This window comes from Lampetra planeri, chromosome 42 (assembly GCF_965212315.1).
Source record: "Lampetra planeri chromosome 42, kcLamPlan1.2.h2, whole genome shotgun sequence".
Taxonomy (NCBI): domain Eukaryota; kingdom Metazoa; phylum Chordata; class Hyperoartia; order Petromyzontiformes; family Petromyzontidae; genus Lampetra; species Lampetra planeri.
The window spans coordinates 9803919-9822792 of record NC_136148.1 but is presented as its reverse complement, the minus strand read 5'-3'; the positions used below and the strand labels follow the sequence as shown (position 1 = coordinate 9822792).

Genomic DNA, 18874 nt, shown 5'->3' with positions numbered 1-18874 from the left:
TCTCTGTGATATCTGTCTGCTTATATGTCTGTCTATGTTTCTGGTTCTGTGTTTAATCTCTCTCTCAAATTTAGCATTCTCAGGAAGAACGTAATTAACCAGATAGGGTGTTGACTGTTATGTTATCCGACTCTCTGTTGTATTACATTACATTTCTAAGTATACTAGATTTGTATTTCTATTTAATTTATACCTGATGATGATTGCTTGTGTTGCAATCGAAACGTCGTATGCTAGTATTTAATTTAATTTATTATTTTATCTTTATACGTGACTTTACCGAAAGAACCAAAGAATAACATAGTTCCATTGCTGTGAACAATTTCTGGGCCTCGGCTACGTTTACACGGCGTCGCATAAGTTCGTGACGAGCGTGGTTTGCTGTGTTGTGCAGAACGTCAGACGTGCACGAGTCGTACTTGGAGGAGTCGTTGGCTGTGGGCTCGACTTCTGGAGCCTTTCGTGACCCCACCCACCTCCTGGGTGACCTCTCTCAACACAAGTTTGCGTTGAGCTTCAAGGATGACCTGTGAGTTTTCGTGGGGTGGTGCGGAGGCACAGAATAGTGGAGCTTACATTGGCATGATTATTTAGTTCTGTTTTTCACCAACACTAGTCATTGGGAGACCCCCAGTACAGCTTTCTGTGATTATCAAACATTAGGTGCATGCAGTTTGCAGTGGGCTCTTTTGCATGTGACTAACAGGATCGGTAATCACGAAAAATCCAGACCATAGTGTTATCACGAGGGCTGGAGTTGTGGAAACAATTTGGTTCATGCACACAGCAATAGGCAACTTTGTTATGCTACACAATTAGCCTGTAATTTTTCTGCACACATTTTTTTAAAATGTTGCACAACTTCCCTATTCAAACATCTCAACTGTGTTGCTTCTGTTTAACACGTAGGCTTTCGCGACCAATATCCATAATAGAGGTTTTTTGGGTTAAATCGCGTAAATATCTAAATGTGTCGTTAAAACCCACCACCACCCGACACAGCCAACTAGTAAGGGTTGTCACGGAAACAGAACATGCCAATTTGTCACTAGTACAGCACACTGGTGTGGTGGAGAGCCAAGCCACAACATTTACAATATGAGTACGACGTTTCGCCAATAATTACAACTAGCTTCAGCCAGATTTGTGGAAATGTCCGCCTGTTTCGTTTCTTATATAGAGGCGTTGATGTGATGACCACACTTCTGCGCTCTTGCACAAAGTGGCGGGGGAGGGATTAATGAGTCAACGTACATTATGCATGCGCATTATGCGAGCCCTTTGATCTTGTTCTTTTTGTCCATTGTGTGTATTAAAATAGCCGTACCAACGGTAATCCCTATTGAAGTATGGTGCCCTTTATAGGCATGCATTTAAACAATGTATTATTTGATGATTCGCTTCCACGCAGCACTAAATCGGTAGCTATCCGAACTGTTAAAATCATTTATATTTCTTTCAATTTCGACAGATTCTCTAATTATTCTTGGCCAGTAGTAGCTAGTTTTGCACAGAACTTCAAAATTATCAAAATCAATTTAGTGTCCTTGTTGGCACGCGTGTTCTGCTACTGCTGACAGTTGTATTTGGGAGTATTTAATATTTCTCTGATGTTCTTTTCGTCTCATGCTGATCATTCGTCCTGTTTGCCCAAAATAACATTTGCCACATGTGCAGTTAATCCTGTACACACCTTCTGTTGATAGCTTCGGTGATATATATTTTGTACCAGATATTAATTTCTGTATTTTATGTGTAGTGGGTTCAACCGAGTCACACACTTAGACTTGGAGGCAGCGCATTTATTTAGTTCCAACACACAGGGTAAACTTTCCCCTTAACACGATAACAACCTCGGGTGGAGACCACCCGGCTAACGACACTAGTTACCACGTAACTGTTAACTACACACCCGGGACCAACAGCATACTGCCCGGGTCCACGTGCTCGAAGACTCGTAGAACGGAGATCGTAGACGAAGGGTTTCTTTCCCGGGATGAACAACCCTTTCGGACTCGGCGTGGCCGGCTCCGCCCTTGGCCACGTCCCCCTTCCAGAAACATCGGGAAGAACCTGGGTCCCAATCACGTGACCCTCCTAGCCCCCTCTTGGGGGCCCCCCTGTCATCTTAGCCGGTCACGTGTCCTCCCGGGTCAACCAGAGTGCCATGGCCTCACACGACCTTCCCCTTAGGTCGGCACGCACACTGACGTGCCCTCTCGGGCCGGCACTGCACTTACAGCATGGTGCTATCCAGCGATGTTACTCCACGTAGGCCTCGGCAAGGTAAGGTAATTTACCATTTTTGACGGGTAAAAGGGTAAAGGTAAAGGGTAAAGGTGTCGACATGCCAAGGGGTAAGGTAAAGGGTAGGGTAAAGGTAGCTCGGAAGAATTTCCCGGTAGGGTAAAGGTAGCGCGAAGTATTACCGGTAAATACGGTACCTTGTTTACCACTGTAATAAAGGACTCTCAGGCGATGTTGGTCTCCGCCTGTCTTTTATTGATGTTCCTCTCCACCGCACCCCGCTGGCTTCCTCCTCGGCCCAGCGTCGTCTCTCCTCGCGCCCCGCGCACTCCGCAGCCACCCTGCTGCTCCATGTGCTCCCGCACACTCTGCAGCCACTCTGCTGCTCCGTGCAACCTCGCACGCTCCGCTAGCCCTCCGCCAGCCCCGTGCAACCCGCACGGTCCCGCTAGCCACTCTGCTAGCCCCGTGCAACCCCGCACGGCTCCGCTATCTCTCCGCACACCCTAGCTGGCGGTGTGCCAAGCCCTATCAGCCTCGCGGCTGATGGCACGGCGGCCACCCGACGTGGTCTCGCCTCTTCACTCCCTCGACTCCCCCGATCCCTTCCGGGCTCCTTCCTATAACCCCTCTCCCACGTGACCCTGACTCCTCCCTCTCCCACGTGACCCTCTCTCCTCCCTCTCGGATCGTCACATCCGGCCTTCCCATTTACGCTCGCATTACACCACTAAAAGCTCCGTGGCGCAGTCCGTTGCCTCCATTTAATAAGTAATATTTTTTTTTACTTTTTTAAAAACACGGTTTTATTAAATATACCGTACAAGTAATGGCAGAACTCCCCAACTCCAGGAAGTGGCCCCGAAGCTTGCCATAACGTAAGGGACCGTGGCCAATTACAGCCAACGTCAGTTGAGCGTGGACAATTAGACCCAAGCCGAAACATAACTTATAAAAAAAGAATGTTTAAATTATTATTTTTATGATAGAATATAGTATTGTCATCAGTATGCCATAAGTATACCAAGTGTGCAGTCGATACCACATTAGGAAGTGGGTTAAAATTGAGTTACAAAATTTGAGGAAACGACAGCGACAACGACAACAACGACAACAATGACAACAACGACAACGATGACAACAACAAGCGTGTAAAATTGGAATCATCGAGAGTGTTCTATATGAATAAAGCACTCTACCTAGCATTTACCGTTATAAACCTTTTGCATCTGTAGTAGTACCCCAGTAATTACCCTGTAATCGGGTAATTTGTATGGGGTAAGGGTTAAAGGTAGGGTAAAAGATAGGCTCGTTGCTTTTTACCTTTTACCTTGCCTGCTAAAGGGTAAAAGGTAAGGGTAGAGTGATTGTATTGTGTTAAGGTAAAAGGTAGGGTAAAGGTAGGCTTGTTGTTTTTACCTTTTAACTTTTACCTTACCTTGCCGAGGCCTAACTCCACGCACACCGTGCCCCTCTAGGGCCGGTACTGCACCCACAACATGGTGACATCCAGCGTTGTCACTACATATGTACCGGGCCAAATCTGACGCGGATGTTTTGTTTTTCCAAACATCTGGCTAGTTTATAAGTTCTCCCACAATGTACGGTATATTGATCGTTTTAATTACTTGTCACAGCACAACACTCGATTTTGATAATGTTGAAGTTATGTGCAAAACTAGCTACTAATGGCCAAGACTAATTAGAGAGTCTATCGAAATTGAAATAAATATAATATTAACCGTTCGGATAGCTATTGCCTTAGTGCGGCGTGGAAGCGAACCATAAAATAATACATTGTTTAGATGCATGCCTATAAAGGGCACAATACTTAAATCGGGATTACTGTTGGTATGGCTGTTTTAATTCACACAATGGACAGGACAGACAAGATTAAAGGGCTTGCATAATGTGCATGCATAATGTATGTTGACTCATTAATCCCCCACACCCCCCACTTTGTGCAAGAGCGCAGAAGTGTGGTCACCACATCTACGCCTGTCTGTCTTCTGATGAAGCTAGTTGTAATTACTGGTGAAACGTACACGGATTGTAAATGTTGTGGCTTGGCTCTCCAACACACCGGTGTGCTATACTAGCGACGAATTGGCATGTTCTGTTTACGTGACAATCCTTACTAGTTGGCTGTGTTGGGTGGTGGCGGGTTTTAACGACACATATATTCACGCGATCTCACCCCAAAACCCTCTTATGTTTGTTGCTTCTGTTTTACAACACAATTGCATATACAGACAGTCCTCGATTTAAGAACATCCACATATGAACCTTATGGCGGGACCCCTGGGTCCCATAAGCCCCCAGCTCTCACATAAACTACGTTGCGACGTTATTTTATGTCTGTTGAAGGTGAACGATACGGAAATCTATTCCTCTCGACGAGCTCTACACTATGTGCTAATCAAAGTTTTGTTTCTTCTGCGCATTCGTCCTGACATGACAACAGAATGATCTGCGGCAGGTCGGTCTCGGCGTTTATGTGCGCGGTGGGACGGAGTCACCAAAAAATAATTAATTGATTTAAATTTTGACTTCCGTTTATTCGGGGTCCCACCGCAAGGTTCATTTACGGACCAGCTTTTATGACATTTTTTTAACATCGACTTCAAACATTAACTCACACTTGCAAACTGAACCGCCAAACTATTTTGTTCAGCAGAGCAATCCCCCGCAAGTGTTTGTGCGTGTGTGTGCGCACGAGTGTGTGTGTGAAAGTGAGCGTGCGCGCATGTGTATCCATACGCGCCCGTGCCCCCGGAGCACCAGGTGGCTAAAAGAATGGTGGTTGATGCTTTTGTGTTTGTGAGGCGCGCCAGTGAAATGGTTTGTGTGCTGTGCTACCAACTCCACGGCCCGAGTTCGATTCCCGCTCAGGCCAACACTAGTGACGATTATCTGAATGGGTCCTGGGCCTCCCCCTAGTTCGACTTGGCCTCATGAGTACCTGGTGCGGTATGTAAACATCGCCACTGAGGAGACAAAGGCGGTCGGGCGTGGTGCTGGCCACCCACCTCCTGTGCCATGCCGGCCTTCATTGGCGCTGCTCGCTAACAGCACTTGCCACAACAGCCTGTGAAGGCTACACAGGGGATTGTTGTTTTATGTGTGTGTGCGCATGCGCGCGAGTACCCCCGTGTGTGTTTGCAATTGTGGGGACTCATTGCGTCCCCTTCGACAAACAAGCCAGCATTGGGACTCAACGTAAGTGAAAATAAAACTGCATTTTTTTGTTTGTTATTTATGTTATTTTCTTTTTTGTTTTATTTTAAAATAGTGGGAAGTACCTGGCGTTGCCCGGGGGAAAAAATATTTCAAAACTTGTCTTAAAAACATAACATATTCATATACAAATACTAAGCTGTTGTGAAAGCCCATCATGCCGTTTGTCTGTCCATTTGTCCATCAACAAAATTATAAGAGGCTTGCAGAAGCTAAAAAAGTTGTAGAAAGTTGGGGGTAAATAGTTGATCTAAAAGGTTTCCGAAAATTGTCGACCTCCCCCCCCCCCCCCCCTCAAAAAATATTTTAATCCCCGCGTAGGCATATGTACCCTACATGCAATAGAGTAGTATATAGTGACTATATAGTAGTATCTGGCTCTACAGTAGTATCTATTGACTCTAGTAGTATCTACTGACTGTAGCAGTAACTACTGTCTGTACAGTAGTATCTACTGAGCCCAGTAGTAGCTACTGACTGTATAGTAGTATCTACTGACTGTAGTAGTAACTACTGAATCTATAGTCGTATCTATTGACTCTAGTAGTATCCACCCACTATAGTAGTAACTACTAACTCTATAGCAGTAACTACTGACTTTTCGGTAGTATCTGCAGACACTATTGCAGTATCTACTGACTCTATAGTCGTATCTACTGACTCTACGGTACTATCTACCAACTCTATAGTAGTAACTATCGACTATAGTAGTATACGCTTACTATAGTAGTAACTACTAACTCTACAGTCTTGATTCTACAAACACAATGAAGGTATCCCTATGGGTTCTCCCTTATCACCAGTGGTAGCGAATGTTTTCATGTATAAATTTGAAACAGATGCCATCCTGACATCCACCCTACGTCCTTCCCTGTGGAAGGGATATGTAGATGACACTTTCGTCATCTGGCCACATGGCCAGCCAGCACTGAACCAATTTTTCAACCACATCAATTCCATACACCCATCCATAAAAATTCACCATGAATGTGGAAAATGATGGCAAGCTACCATTCCTGGATGTTTTGATCGAGAAGAGGCCTGATGGCTCGTTGGGACATTCCCTGTACAGGAAAGCCACCCACACGGATTCCTATCTAAGGCCTGATTCCCACCACCATCCAGCCCAGAAGAACCCCCTCATCAAAACACTACACCAAAGGACCCGCTACATCTCCAACCAGTGCCACCTAACCAGTGAATTGGAGCACGTACACCAAGCCATCAAGATTAATGGATACTCAGACCGCACAATCCGCAAAGCTGTATCCACAACCATGGGGAGACAACCATCTGAGGACCTAATCAAAACCATCACCTTGCCATACATAGCAGGTGTTACCAAAAATATTTCCAAAATCTTAAACAAACACAAAATCCAGGTCCAATTCAATACAGTACACAAAATCCGTGATTTGATCCCATCTGTGAAGGATGTCATTCCTGACATGCAATACCCTGGTGTCTACAAACTAAGCTGTATTTGTGGCAGTCGTTACATTGGGGAAACGAAACGACATGTCTCGGACCGTGTTCGCGAATACAAGGCAGATTCGAAACACGGCAGAACCAATACCTCTGCCGTGGGTGATCATTGTTATAACGCAGTGGGCTCGCACGATATTGTTTTTTCCGAGGCCAAGGTACTCTGCAAACCTTCTAGCTACCATCAATGATTTTTCCATGAAACCATCCAGATATATAAACACAGACAATTTAAACCAAGAAGATGGGTATAAGCTGAGCAATCATTGGAAGGACGTTATTAACCAAGCAAAGTTGTAACTTGCTGTGGTGCTTGCATCTTTCCTGCAGTTTGGCTGTTATCTCCGACTCTCTGAGTTGCATTGCCCTGTTGGGTGTCTCTACATTAACGGGCTGGGGTCGCACTAACATGGAACCATATCGATGGTTCTGGCTGTGTGATGGGCTGTGTGTCTCACTGGCGCGACCACCGTTGCGGTGGTTCTCTTGCGTTGACGCGCTTGCCTCTTTCAGCGCAGTTGGCAGCGCCACAGCTTGTGTTACACATAGACATTACATTAACTTACTAATCCCCCTAATCTCCCTACCTAATCTCTCCCATCAACATAGTGCTTATCTCCCATTAACACTGCTGTTATGCGCATATGTGGGGACGATACTCTTATGCGGCGACGGACGTTCATTTCATGCTAATCTCTCTCCCTAATCTCTCTCTCCCTAATCTCCCCCATTAACACAACTGACGTGCTTGCGTCCGGGGATGGAATTCCTTCCAGTTCAGACCCCGCTTGCTTTCCCATCGCCAACATATGTAACCTCTTGTTGTAACAGCTCTCGCTGTGTTCTTCCTGGTTCAGCAGTTCCACTGCTGGATTATTTTTTCCGCCTGAGGACGATCACTTGTGTTGCGATCGAAACGTCGTGATATCTTTTTTTTTACTACGTGACTTTACCGAAAGAACCAAAGAGTATAACTCTACAGTAGTATCTGCTGACTATAGTAGTAACTACTAACTCTACAGTCGTATCTACTGACCCTGCAGCAGTATATACTGACTATAGTGGAATCTACTGACTGTTGTATTTACTGACTCTATGCTAGTATCTACCGACTCTACGTTAGTATCTACCGACCATAGTAGTTTCTACCGACTCTATAGTAGTAACTACTGACTCTGCAGTAATATCTAATGACTATAGTAGTACCTACTGAATCTATAGTAGTATCTATTGACTCTATAGTAGTATCCACTGACTATAGTAGTAACAACTAACTCTATAGCAGTAACTACTGACTATAGTCGTATCTACCGACTCTGCAGCAGTATATGCTGACTGTAGTGGTATCTACTGACTGTAGCATTATCTACTGACTATAGGAGTATCTGCCGACTCGACGGTAGTATCTACCGACTCTATAGTAGCATCTACCGACTGTATAGTAGCATCTACCGACTCTATAGTAGCATCTACCGACTCTATAGTAGCATCTACCGACTCTATAGTAGCATCTACCGACTCTATAGTAGCATCTACCGACTGTATAGTAGCATCTACCGACTCTATAGTAGCATCTACCGACTCTATAGTAGCATCTACCGACTCTATAGTAGCATCTACCGACTCTATAGTAGCATCTACCGACTCTATAGTAGCATCTACCGACTTTATAGTAGCATCTACCGACTCTATAGTAGCATCTACCGACTCTATAGTCGTACCTACTGACGATAGTAGTTTCCACTGACTATTGTAGTAACTACTAACTCTACAGTAGTATATACTGACTCGATAGTAGTATCTACTCACTAGTATTTAATGACTGTAGTAGTATCTACTGACAGTAGCAGTATTTACTGACCATTGTGGTATCTACTGACTGTAGTCGTATCTACTGACTATAGTAGTATCTGTCGACTCTATAGTAGTAAATACTGACTCTACAGTCGTATCTAATGACTATAGTAGTATCTGTCTTGATTTGAAGCTTTCGTGACTGCAGGAATCCATACTCTTTGGTTCTTTCGGTAAAGTCACGTAGGTAGAAAAATAAAACAAAATAAAAATACTATTTAGACGTTTCGATCACATAATCCAGCAGTGGAACTGCTGAACTTGGTTCAGCAGTTCCACTGCTGGATTATTTTTTCTGCCTGAGGACGACCGCTTGTGTTGCGATCGAAACGTCGTGATATATTATTTTTATTTTGTTTTATTTTTCTACCTACGTGACTTTACCGAAAGAACCAAAGAGTATAGTAGTATGTACTGAATCTAGTATCTATTCACTCTATAGTAGTATCCACTGACTACAGTAGTAACTACAAACTCTATAATATCTACTGACTCTATAGTTGTATCTACCGACTCTGTAGCAGTATACTGACTACAGCCCCATGCACCCTTGATCTACATAGAACCTAAGGGGCACGCTCGCACAATTTTTTTTTTCTCATTTGTCGAGCAATAATGGACAGGAACCAACCAGTGAGTTCGTAACACACTGAACCCTTCAATCTAAAATCCCTCGCAACCTCAACCATGGGATTTTCACGGAGCTCAGTCACCCAACTCAAGAGCAAAACACCATTCACAATGGTCCAAATAATCGACGATGTCGTGCAATGCAGTATATGCAGTATACGCAGTATACGCAGTATACGCAGTCCATACATCGTCGCGAACACGCACCGACTCCCCTCGAAACCGCGCACGACCCCGACGCAAATCAGACGCCCCCGCAGATCGGACCCCCCCGATGGATAAAGTGAACCCCGGGGCCAAGTGTGAGGTGCGCCGCGACTTGCCTTAGAGAGCAGGGAGTCGTAGGAAGGCGGACGTCCTGGGGGCCGCCGTCGAGGAACCCGGCAGCCCAATTGGACGTGCCCTGGTAGGCCGCAGTTGTAGAAGGTGACCCATCCACTGCTGGACTGGGACGAAGCAGACCTCGCTGGCCGCCGGTTGTCCCGCCGCCGATCGCCGTCATCCCGACGATCGCCGCTCCGCTGATGCAGCGAGCACGCGGGAGCAGGCTCCTCGTCCGTGTGGGCTCCGGAAGACGCAGAGCACGCCACCAACACCCTGTCACGTTGCAGGGTCTGCTGCGCCTGTATACACCTGGCGATCTTGAGCGAAGACACCTCTCCGTCCTCGGTGGGGAGCACAGTATGGAGGTCTTTGGCGAGTCCCAACATCTTCTCGAGGACCAAGGCGTCAAGGCCGCTGTGGTCCATTTTCAGGAACGCGGCCTTCGCCAGCGACAAGAGCGCTCTTCGGGAGGCGAGAGCCGACTCACCATCCCCTTTCCGCTTCACGACGAACTTCTGACGGGTGTTCAGCGGAGGCTCGAAAACAGCGGCCATCTGGTCAAACGCCTGCATGAGGGTTGACCTCTCAGACAGCGGAATGGCAAGGAACGCCGCCAAGGCATCATCGTCGAGGATGGCGGGCAGCGCTTTCAGCGTGTCCGCCTCCGACCATCCCGCCAAGTCGGCATTGGTGAGAAATCGCCGCTTAAGCGCCACCCAGTCGCCGCTGGCGGAAACAAATTCTTTAATGAAGGGCAGTCGACGGCAGAGCGACTGGATGTCAATCGACGAGCATGTCCCCGCTTCAAGCTTGGCGGGCTAAGCGCTCCCCACCGGCGGCAAAATGGCGCCCGCAAGTGCAGGCAGCGGCGATGGCGTTCCCGCCTTCTGTGACATGGCTTCCCTGTTTTGTTGAACCGTAACACATTTTTTAACAGTGACCATATCTGCATTTAGATATGGTACATTATGGTGTTCCGACTTATGACCCGTTCGACTTTCAAATGAGGGAACGCAACCCGTTCATACGCGTTTTGCAATATTACGCTATAAGCGCACAACTTTTCACATAAAGGGAGATTTTACTATTTGCAAGGTAGCCTTGTAACTGTGTAAATTGCAGAATAAAGTGAGCACAGATCATGGACAATTCCTACAGTTCAGCTGGACAATGTCACCCATTTGTTTTCGAGTGGATAGACCCTAGATGAAATGCTAAAGCAGTCTGCGCTTCGTTTTGTGCAAGTGTGCTGGTGCGAATGGAGGTGGTACCGATTGGGCATGTAACATCGCAAATACGTATATTAGATTTTTTTCTTAAAAATTCTGTATTGTTCATGTTATTTTGAAAATAACCATAAATTGTAAATCATCAATTCGTACATGGACAGTTTAATATGCGAGTCATGAGTCTGAATTCCTCGCATGTCTAACAACGACGGTGTTTGCGACGGTGTCGCCATCAGAAGTGACGCGGACGACCTCGCCTCGCTGCGTCTCTCCGACATGCTGCTGCCAGTCGAGCTGGAGGCCGGCAGGCTTCACGGTAGCTGTCATAGGCCCCCGGCATCGCCACCACTACCGCCCCATGCTTCCTGCCGCCTCACGGCACTGCAGGGAGAGCCCAGTGCGGGCAACTGTGGCCAAACCACGGGCGACACCTCCCTGGGCCTCCTGCCTCTTGATCTCGTGGACGGTGAGAGAGCATTTGCCCACGGGAAAGAGGGGAGGGAAGGCGTGCGGCTGCCGATGTGAGATGATTGGTGACTCAGTGGCCGCTCGCTAAATTGTGTTGAGCATTTTATTTTGCTTGCTTGTATTGTGTTGAAGGGAAAACAAAAGGAAAATTCGATTTGGGTTTTATTTAATCAGCCACAGGTGTTAGCCACAGTAGGCCCTTAGGTTTTATTCCACCATCATGTATCATTCTATTTTTAAAATCTCCATTTATCTTGGATTACTGGATGACCACTTGTCAATCCACTGCTGAATCAACGCTTCCCCACGCCATGTTAGGCATGGGGGTTTTTGACCTTACCTCACCGTGCTGGTCATTGCGACTATGTGAAAGAGGTGGGTCTCATGACTGTTTCAGATATCACTCACAGCTGTGGTCTTAAATCAAACTCGGGTCACTAGCTTCATAGCTCAGTGTGCTTACCACCACAAATGCTCCACTCCCACCAGCCACTTAAACTTTTTCGTTTTAAAATCAAACGTTTTGTGGCGTCCTTAGTGACAAGGCTGGGACCATCGACTCTCCACACCTGAGAGATTTGCTTAATTATTGGTAATTGAAACTATGATTTAATGTCAAGATATCAGTGATGCCGGAGTTTCCGCACCATCGTTGCATGGCCATTGCGAGCTTTCTGAGACCCCCAGCCAGCCACCCGGGCATCTTATTTCTTGCCGTACGTCCTGGTCACTCACCTGGAATATTCGAGACCCTTATCAGTCTGTATTGGGCTGCAAGCTTTCCCAAACTGAGTGACTTGGACTGATTATGACCATATTTCAGTACAGTAATAACCCAATTTATGTTTCCCCCTTCTACGTATTTTTATTATTAACACCACGGTCCGATTTGCGTCGCCTCAAGCCACATTTATATCGCTGACAGCACTGTCCGCCCTCTCTCGTATCCATCGCCTCTCAGGCTTCACCACCTACCATATAAATCGCTATGATTTACATCTTCGTTGGGTCTTTCGGTAAAGTCACATAGATAGGTTCAAAGAAAATAACAAAAAACTATGACGTTTCGATCGCAACACATCCTGATGACAACCGCTGATAACGTCGTAGTTTTTTGTTATTTTCTTTGAACCTATGTACCTGACTTTACCGAAAGACCCAAAGAATATGAATTCCTGCAGTCACGAAAGCTTTAAGTCATGATTTACGTCGTTTCCATATTTGTCGCCGCACCTTTCAGGAACACATCCCCAACGTAAACCAGGGTATTTCTGTGTGAAGGAATCTTTAACTCTAAAGCTGGGCATGGGAGCACAATTTTGAATGCAGTGTCCTTGAGACAAGGGCTGGTGGATCATGTGGATTTGTGGATCTCCCGGCCTACTGCACTACAAGTGGCCAAGAGATGGCAGTATAGAAAGTGGATTTGTGTCATGTTTGTGCCAACCTTAGTGTTATCCCCCTCCCAGGTATGCCGCTTTTCTCAAAGACACAGACATTGAAAAGGAATTTGACAAACGTCTCCTGTTGAACCCTATTGAGACTTTCTTGTATGAGAAATGCACATTGATGTTGTTATTTATTCTGCCAGACCTCTCATGTGGGCTCATGACGCTGACCGACAGAATGGTTCCTGGGACAGAGCTACGTGCACAGGTAAAACCTCACTGATGCTTTGATTAACATCTCTGGAATAATATATTTTTTAAGAGGGACCTTTACACCAGGGCATCAGAGAGCTGGTATACACGCAATAAAAAGAGAGATTCATCCACAAACTGAAGCTTGTGTTTGAGACAGGAACCCAGCCAGATGTTTTTACGTATATACGTTTTTCTCTTCTTAGACCGACATCCAGAGGCTGCTCGCATCTCCATCCAGCGCCCCCGATGACAGCCTCTGCAGCTTTGAGCAGAACGAGCTGCAGCAGCATGGGGATGGAGATGGCAATGGCGATGACCCAGAACTCGAGGAACTCAAGGAATACGAGTTTTCCAAAGATGACATCCGTAGCCTCGTGCAGCAGCAGGAGCAACAGCAGCTGGAGGGGCGGCTGCAGGGGCAAGGGCTGGCGACAGCAGGGTCCCTCCGAGAGCCGCCCTGGCTTGGGGCTGTGGGTCCTGTGAAGGGGGGCGGCTACAAGCCGACACCTGCGTTAGGGGCGACGCTATTCCAGGTACTGAGCAATCGACAAAAGGGGGTTTCACTCTCAAAAGGGGAAAACTACAGGAATGAGTTCAATAACAATGGCACTGTGACAGCTTACAATAATTCTAGATTTGAAGCTTTCGTGACTGCAAGGATTCATATTCTTAGGTTTTTTCGGTAAAGTCACGTAGGTAAAACATCAAAATTAATTAAAATAAAATAAAGATCACGACGTTTCGGAGGCAACACAAGTCTCCGTCATCAGGTGGGACCGTCAGCCAGATTAGCTGCATCAAGTGAGGCAATGATTCAAGATGTAATCCCTTAAAAGCAAGTTGGGGGGGGGGGGAGCTCATCAGAATGTGGTAGCCAATGAATGGAACGTATCGGGAGGGAGGGGGGCGGGGCTCAAGGACGGCACGGAGTGCCACGTACAACGCATCGGGAGGGGGAGGGGGGCGGGGCCAAAAGGATGGGCGACGACGTGGACGCGGTTGAGCGCAAGCGACTACTGCTGCACACGCCAACGCATTGGACAGAGAGGGGGGAGAGGAGGCCTGATACACATGATAGAAAAGAACGAAAATGCCCATGTTTATACCAATGCTGGCTGAACAATGAAGAGAGTACTGTTAAACACTGGGGATGTTAACACTCGGTAAAGTAAAGTAAAATAGTGCCTGTCAGATAAGATGGTCCAAAAAAGTGTAATTAAGTCTTTTTTGCGTGGTTGATAACATCTTTCCAATGATTACTAAGTTTGTACCCATCATCACGGTTGAAATTATGTCTGTGTTTGTATATTTGTATGGCTTCGTGTACAAACCTTTGATGGTAGCCAGGAGGTTTGCAGAGAACCTTGGTCTCGGAAAAGACAATTTCATGAGAGCCCACCGAGTTGTAGCAATGATCGGCAACGGCCGAAGAATCAGTTCTGCCGTGTTTCAGATCTGACTTGTGCTCGCGGACACGATCAGAAACATGACATTTCGTTTCTCCAATGTTGCAAGCACCACAAATGCAACTCAATTTGTAGACTCCAGGATACTGTAAGTCAGGAACGACATCCTTCACAGATGGAATCAGATCACGGATTTTATGCACTGTGCTGAATCGGACTTGGATCTTATGTTTGTTTAGAATTTTGGAGATCTTTTTGGTCACGCCTGCTATGTATGGTAACGTGATAGTTTTGGTCGGAGTTTCATGTGGCTGTTTCTGTGTGGTGGGAGAGACAGCTTGGCGGATAGTACAGTCAGAGTATCCGTTCATCCTGAGGGCCCGATGTACAACACCACCTGACCGGTGAATTAAGAAACGAAACGTCATGTTTCTGATCGTGTCCGCGAGCACAAGTCAGATCTGAAACACGGCAGAACTGATTCTTCGGCCGTTGCCGATCATTGCTAAAACTCGGTGGGCTCTCATGAAATTGTCTTTTCCGAGACCAAGGTTCTCTGCAAACCTCCTGGCTACCATCAAAGGTTTGTACACGAAGCCATACAAATATACAAACACAGACATAATTTCAACCGTGATGATGGGTACAAACTTAGTAATCATTGGAAAGATGTTATCAACCACGCAAAAAAGACTTAATTACACTTTTTTGGACCATCTAATCTGACAGGCACTATTTTACTTTACTTTACCGAGTGTTAACATCCCCAGTGTTTAACAGTACTCTCTTCATTGTTCAGCCAGCATTGGTATAAACATGGGCATTTTCGTTCTTTTCTATCATGTGTATCAGGCCTCCCCTCCCCCCTCTCTGTCCAATGCGTTGGCGTGTGCAGCAGTAGTCGCTTGCGCTCAACCGCGTCCACGCCGTCGCCCATCCTTTTGGCCCCGCCCCCCTCCCGATGCGTTTTACGTGGCACTCCGTGCCGTCCTTGAGCCCCGCCCCCCTCCCTCCCGATACGTTCCATTCATTGGCTACCACATTCTGATGAGCCCCCCCTCTCCTCCCCCCTCAACTTGCTTTTAAGGGATTACATCTTGAATCATTGCCTCACTTGATGCAGCTAATCTGGCTGTGACGGTCCCACCTGATGACGGAGACTTGTGTTGCCTCCGAAACGTCGTGATCTTTATTTTATTTTATTTTTATTAATTTTGATGTTTTACCTACGTTACTTTGCCGAAAAAACCTAAGAATATAGCTTACAATAATGTTAACAATTACAACATGACATACCTCATGGTATTAATAAATCCATCTTCTAATACATTTCCTTGTTTTGGTTAAGCTCGCACCGGTATTTTAATAGTGTGGCAGTCTCATGTACCAGAAGTAAAACTTGCAGGGTTTAACTTGTGAGTTCTAAACTATAAAACGAAACTAAAGTTACAAACATACCCAGAAAGAGCTGCAGTTGTCACAAATACGATGTGGCAAGCTGGGTGCACTTTAAAGAGAGTCTTGAAGAATACGACGTGGCATACTTACAACAAAGCGAAACAAACATCCGTTTGGTTTTTTAAATTAATACAGAATTGAGTTGCATTCACATTTGCTCTTTGGATTACAAGAGGCTCTGGGAATAGACGAATACTTTCTCGGAGCCTCTCTGATTTATTCTTAAATTTCCCCTTGCGGCTGCGTGGATCGTGAGTAGGAGGAGGTTGTACGATGCTCGTGAAGGTGAGTGCGCGCGTGTGGGCTTGTGCGTGTGCGCACCTGTGTGTGTGTGTGTACACGCATGTGTTCATGTGTGCAGTGCCTCACGTGCACCCTTGCTGTGTGCCTCCACCTGCCGCACCTCAACCTAATCAGCGCTTGGCCTGTATGCTTGTGGCTTGTTTGCGTGTGGTCTGTGTGGGTGTGGCCTATGTGCGTATGTGGCCTGTATGCGTGTGTGGCCTGTATGCATGTGTCGCCTGTGTGCGTGTGTGTGGCCTGTGTGTGTGTGGCCTGTGTGTGTGTGGCCTGTGTGTGTGTGTGTGGCCTGTGTGCGTGTGTGTGGCCTGTGTGCTCGTCGCCCGTGTGTTTGTGACCTGTCTGTGCGTGTGGCCTGTCTGCGTGTGGCCTGTGTGCTCGTTGCCTGTGTGCTCATGGCCTGTATGCTCGAGGCCTGTGTGCGTATGTGGCCTGTGTGCGAGTATCTTGTGTGTGTGTTTGCGTGGCTTGTGTGTGTGGCCTGTGTGCTCATGGCCTGTGTGCGTGTGTGTGGCTTGTGTGCTCATGGCCTGTGTGTGTAGCCTGTATGCTCATGGCCTGTGTGCGTGTGTGTTCTGTGTGCACGTGGCCTGTGTGCGAATGGCATGTGTGTGTGGCCTGTCTGCGTGTGCTCGTGGGCTGTGTGCTTTTGACTTGCGTGTCAATTTGAACTGATCGACAGTCATTCTCATTTTTCAACATTCGCTCGTTTCATTGCAAGCTTTCGCATATACAATAGAAAATCAACTTTATCTCTCATGTCGGCTTGTTAACAGAAGAGGAAACCCTACTATATTCAGAAAAATTATTTCGGCTGACATTACATAGGAGGATGAAGTGGTCACCCACAAGGACAAACATCTTCGCTATGACCCTATGGACTGTATTGGCTGTTAGTGAGTACAGTGAAACCTTGGATTGCAAGCATAATTAGTTCCGGAAACGTGCTCGTAATCCAAAGCACTCGTATATCAAAGCGAATTTCCCCATAAGAAATAATGGAAACTCAGATGATTCGTTCCACAACCCAAAAATATTAATATAAAAATTATTAATACAAAATACTGTACCTTTTTATATTTTTATTGAAGTTTCATATAAAGTAATCAAAAGTATTAATTAAATTTAATCGTGGCTGGTGTGAGGGAGACGAGAGAGGAGAGGAGCGAGAGGAGGGTTATTATGTAGGCCAACTTTCACTGTCAGTAACGGAATTACTTCCATCTGTTGGCTCACTGGAATCTTTTTCTTTTTGTGCGACTTTAACAAGGAACCTATCCAATGACACTTGCTTTTGCCTCCTTTTAAGGAGGCAAAAAGCATTGTTGCAGTACAGTTAATAAAGAACAGTCACTACACTTGGACACAAAATTAAAAAAATGCTTTACGCACACAAACGTGGTCACAACACTATACAGTACTGTAGTAAACGGTATACGCTCGCACGGATGTTGACTATACGAGTGAGGCACGCCGACTGAGACCGAGCATGGGAGATGATTACCCACAATCCCGCAGCGAGAGAGAGAAGAACCATTGGCTCAGTTGTGATCACGTGACGCTTGGCAGACAAAGCGTATACGTACTGCTCGTATTGCAAGACATCGCTCGTTTATCAAATTATTATTTAAAAAATTTGCTCGTCTTGCAAAACACTAGCAGACCAAGTTACTCGCAATCCAAGGTTTCACTGTACCTGTTTATCAATCCATGTACATTTGTTACACTGTATGTCCTGTTTCGCCGCTTATCCAGCGAGTTTGCAAGGGAGATCCATAGTACATCAGCATAAACCAAGAACAACAGTATCAATAATGTGATCTGTGCAGAGGAACAAGCAACAACGTAACATAATGCATCAGCTTTACAGACCTCAATGTAACATATCGCATCAAAATAGGCAACAACATAGCATAACACGTCAGAGTTACAGGCAACAATCTAACATAACGCGTCAGAGAATAGGCACCAACGTAACATCACGCATCAGAGTTACAGGCAACGATAGTGCTTAAAAAACTAAAGTAAAGATGATCAATATAAACAGGCGTATAGCACCATAAGGACGATATAATGAATAAACTAGATTCAAAGCTTTCGTGACTGCAGGAATTACTCTTTGGTTCTTTCTTTTGTTTGTCTTGGTGTGTGTCTTTGTGTGTGTGTCTCTGCATGTGTGTCTGCCTATGTTGTTGCCGTGTCTGTGTTTTATCTTGGTGTGTGTCTCGCTCGGTGTGTCTTTGTGTGTCTCTCTGCATGTGTGTCTGCCTGTGTTGTTTCCATGTCTCTGTTTTATCATTCATTCTCACCTGATGATGGTTGCTTGTGTTGCAATCGAAACGTCGTATTCTATTATTATTTGATTTTATTTTCTACGTGACTTTACCGAAAGAACCAAAGAGAGATAATGAATGTTCGGAGAGGAAGATGTGCGTTAGAAGCGAGCACAATCAAGTGAATAAAGAACCACACCCTGTTCAGGCTGTTAACACAATGCGCTCACCAAGCTGTCTATTGAGAGAATTTCACACTGTACCAGGTACTCCTTAAAGGCGGAGTCAACCCGAGGGGGCAGGTTTGGGGGGGTTGAAAT

General features: G+C 46.0%; 1 protein-coding gene across 2 annotated transcripts in view; it reads left to right on the top strand.

The window, feature by feature from the left end:
• CEP192 (centrosomal protein 192) overlaps positions 1–18874 on the top strand; it is a 126767-nt gene that overhangs the window by 8977 nt on the left and 98916 nt on the right. For both annotated transcript variants that reach the window (XM_078613902.1, XM_078613900.1), the window contains exons 3-6: positions 395–529; positions 11243–11472; positions 13066–13130; positions 13321–13650. In XM_078613902.1, coding sequence (XP_078470028.1) covers positions 395–529; positions 11243–11472; positions 13066–13130; positions 13321–13650 — 760 coding nt within the window. The remainder of the gene's footprint in view (positions 1–394; positions 530–11242; positions 11473–13065; positions 13131–13320; positions 13651–18874) is intronic.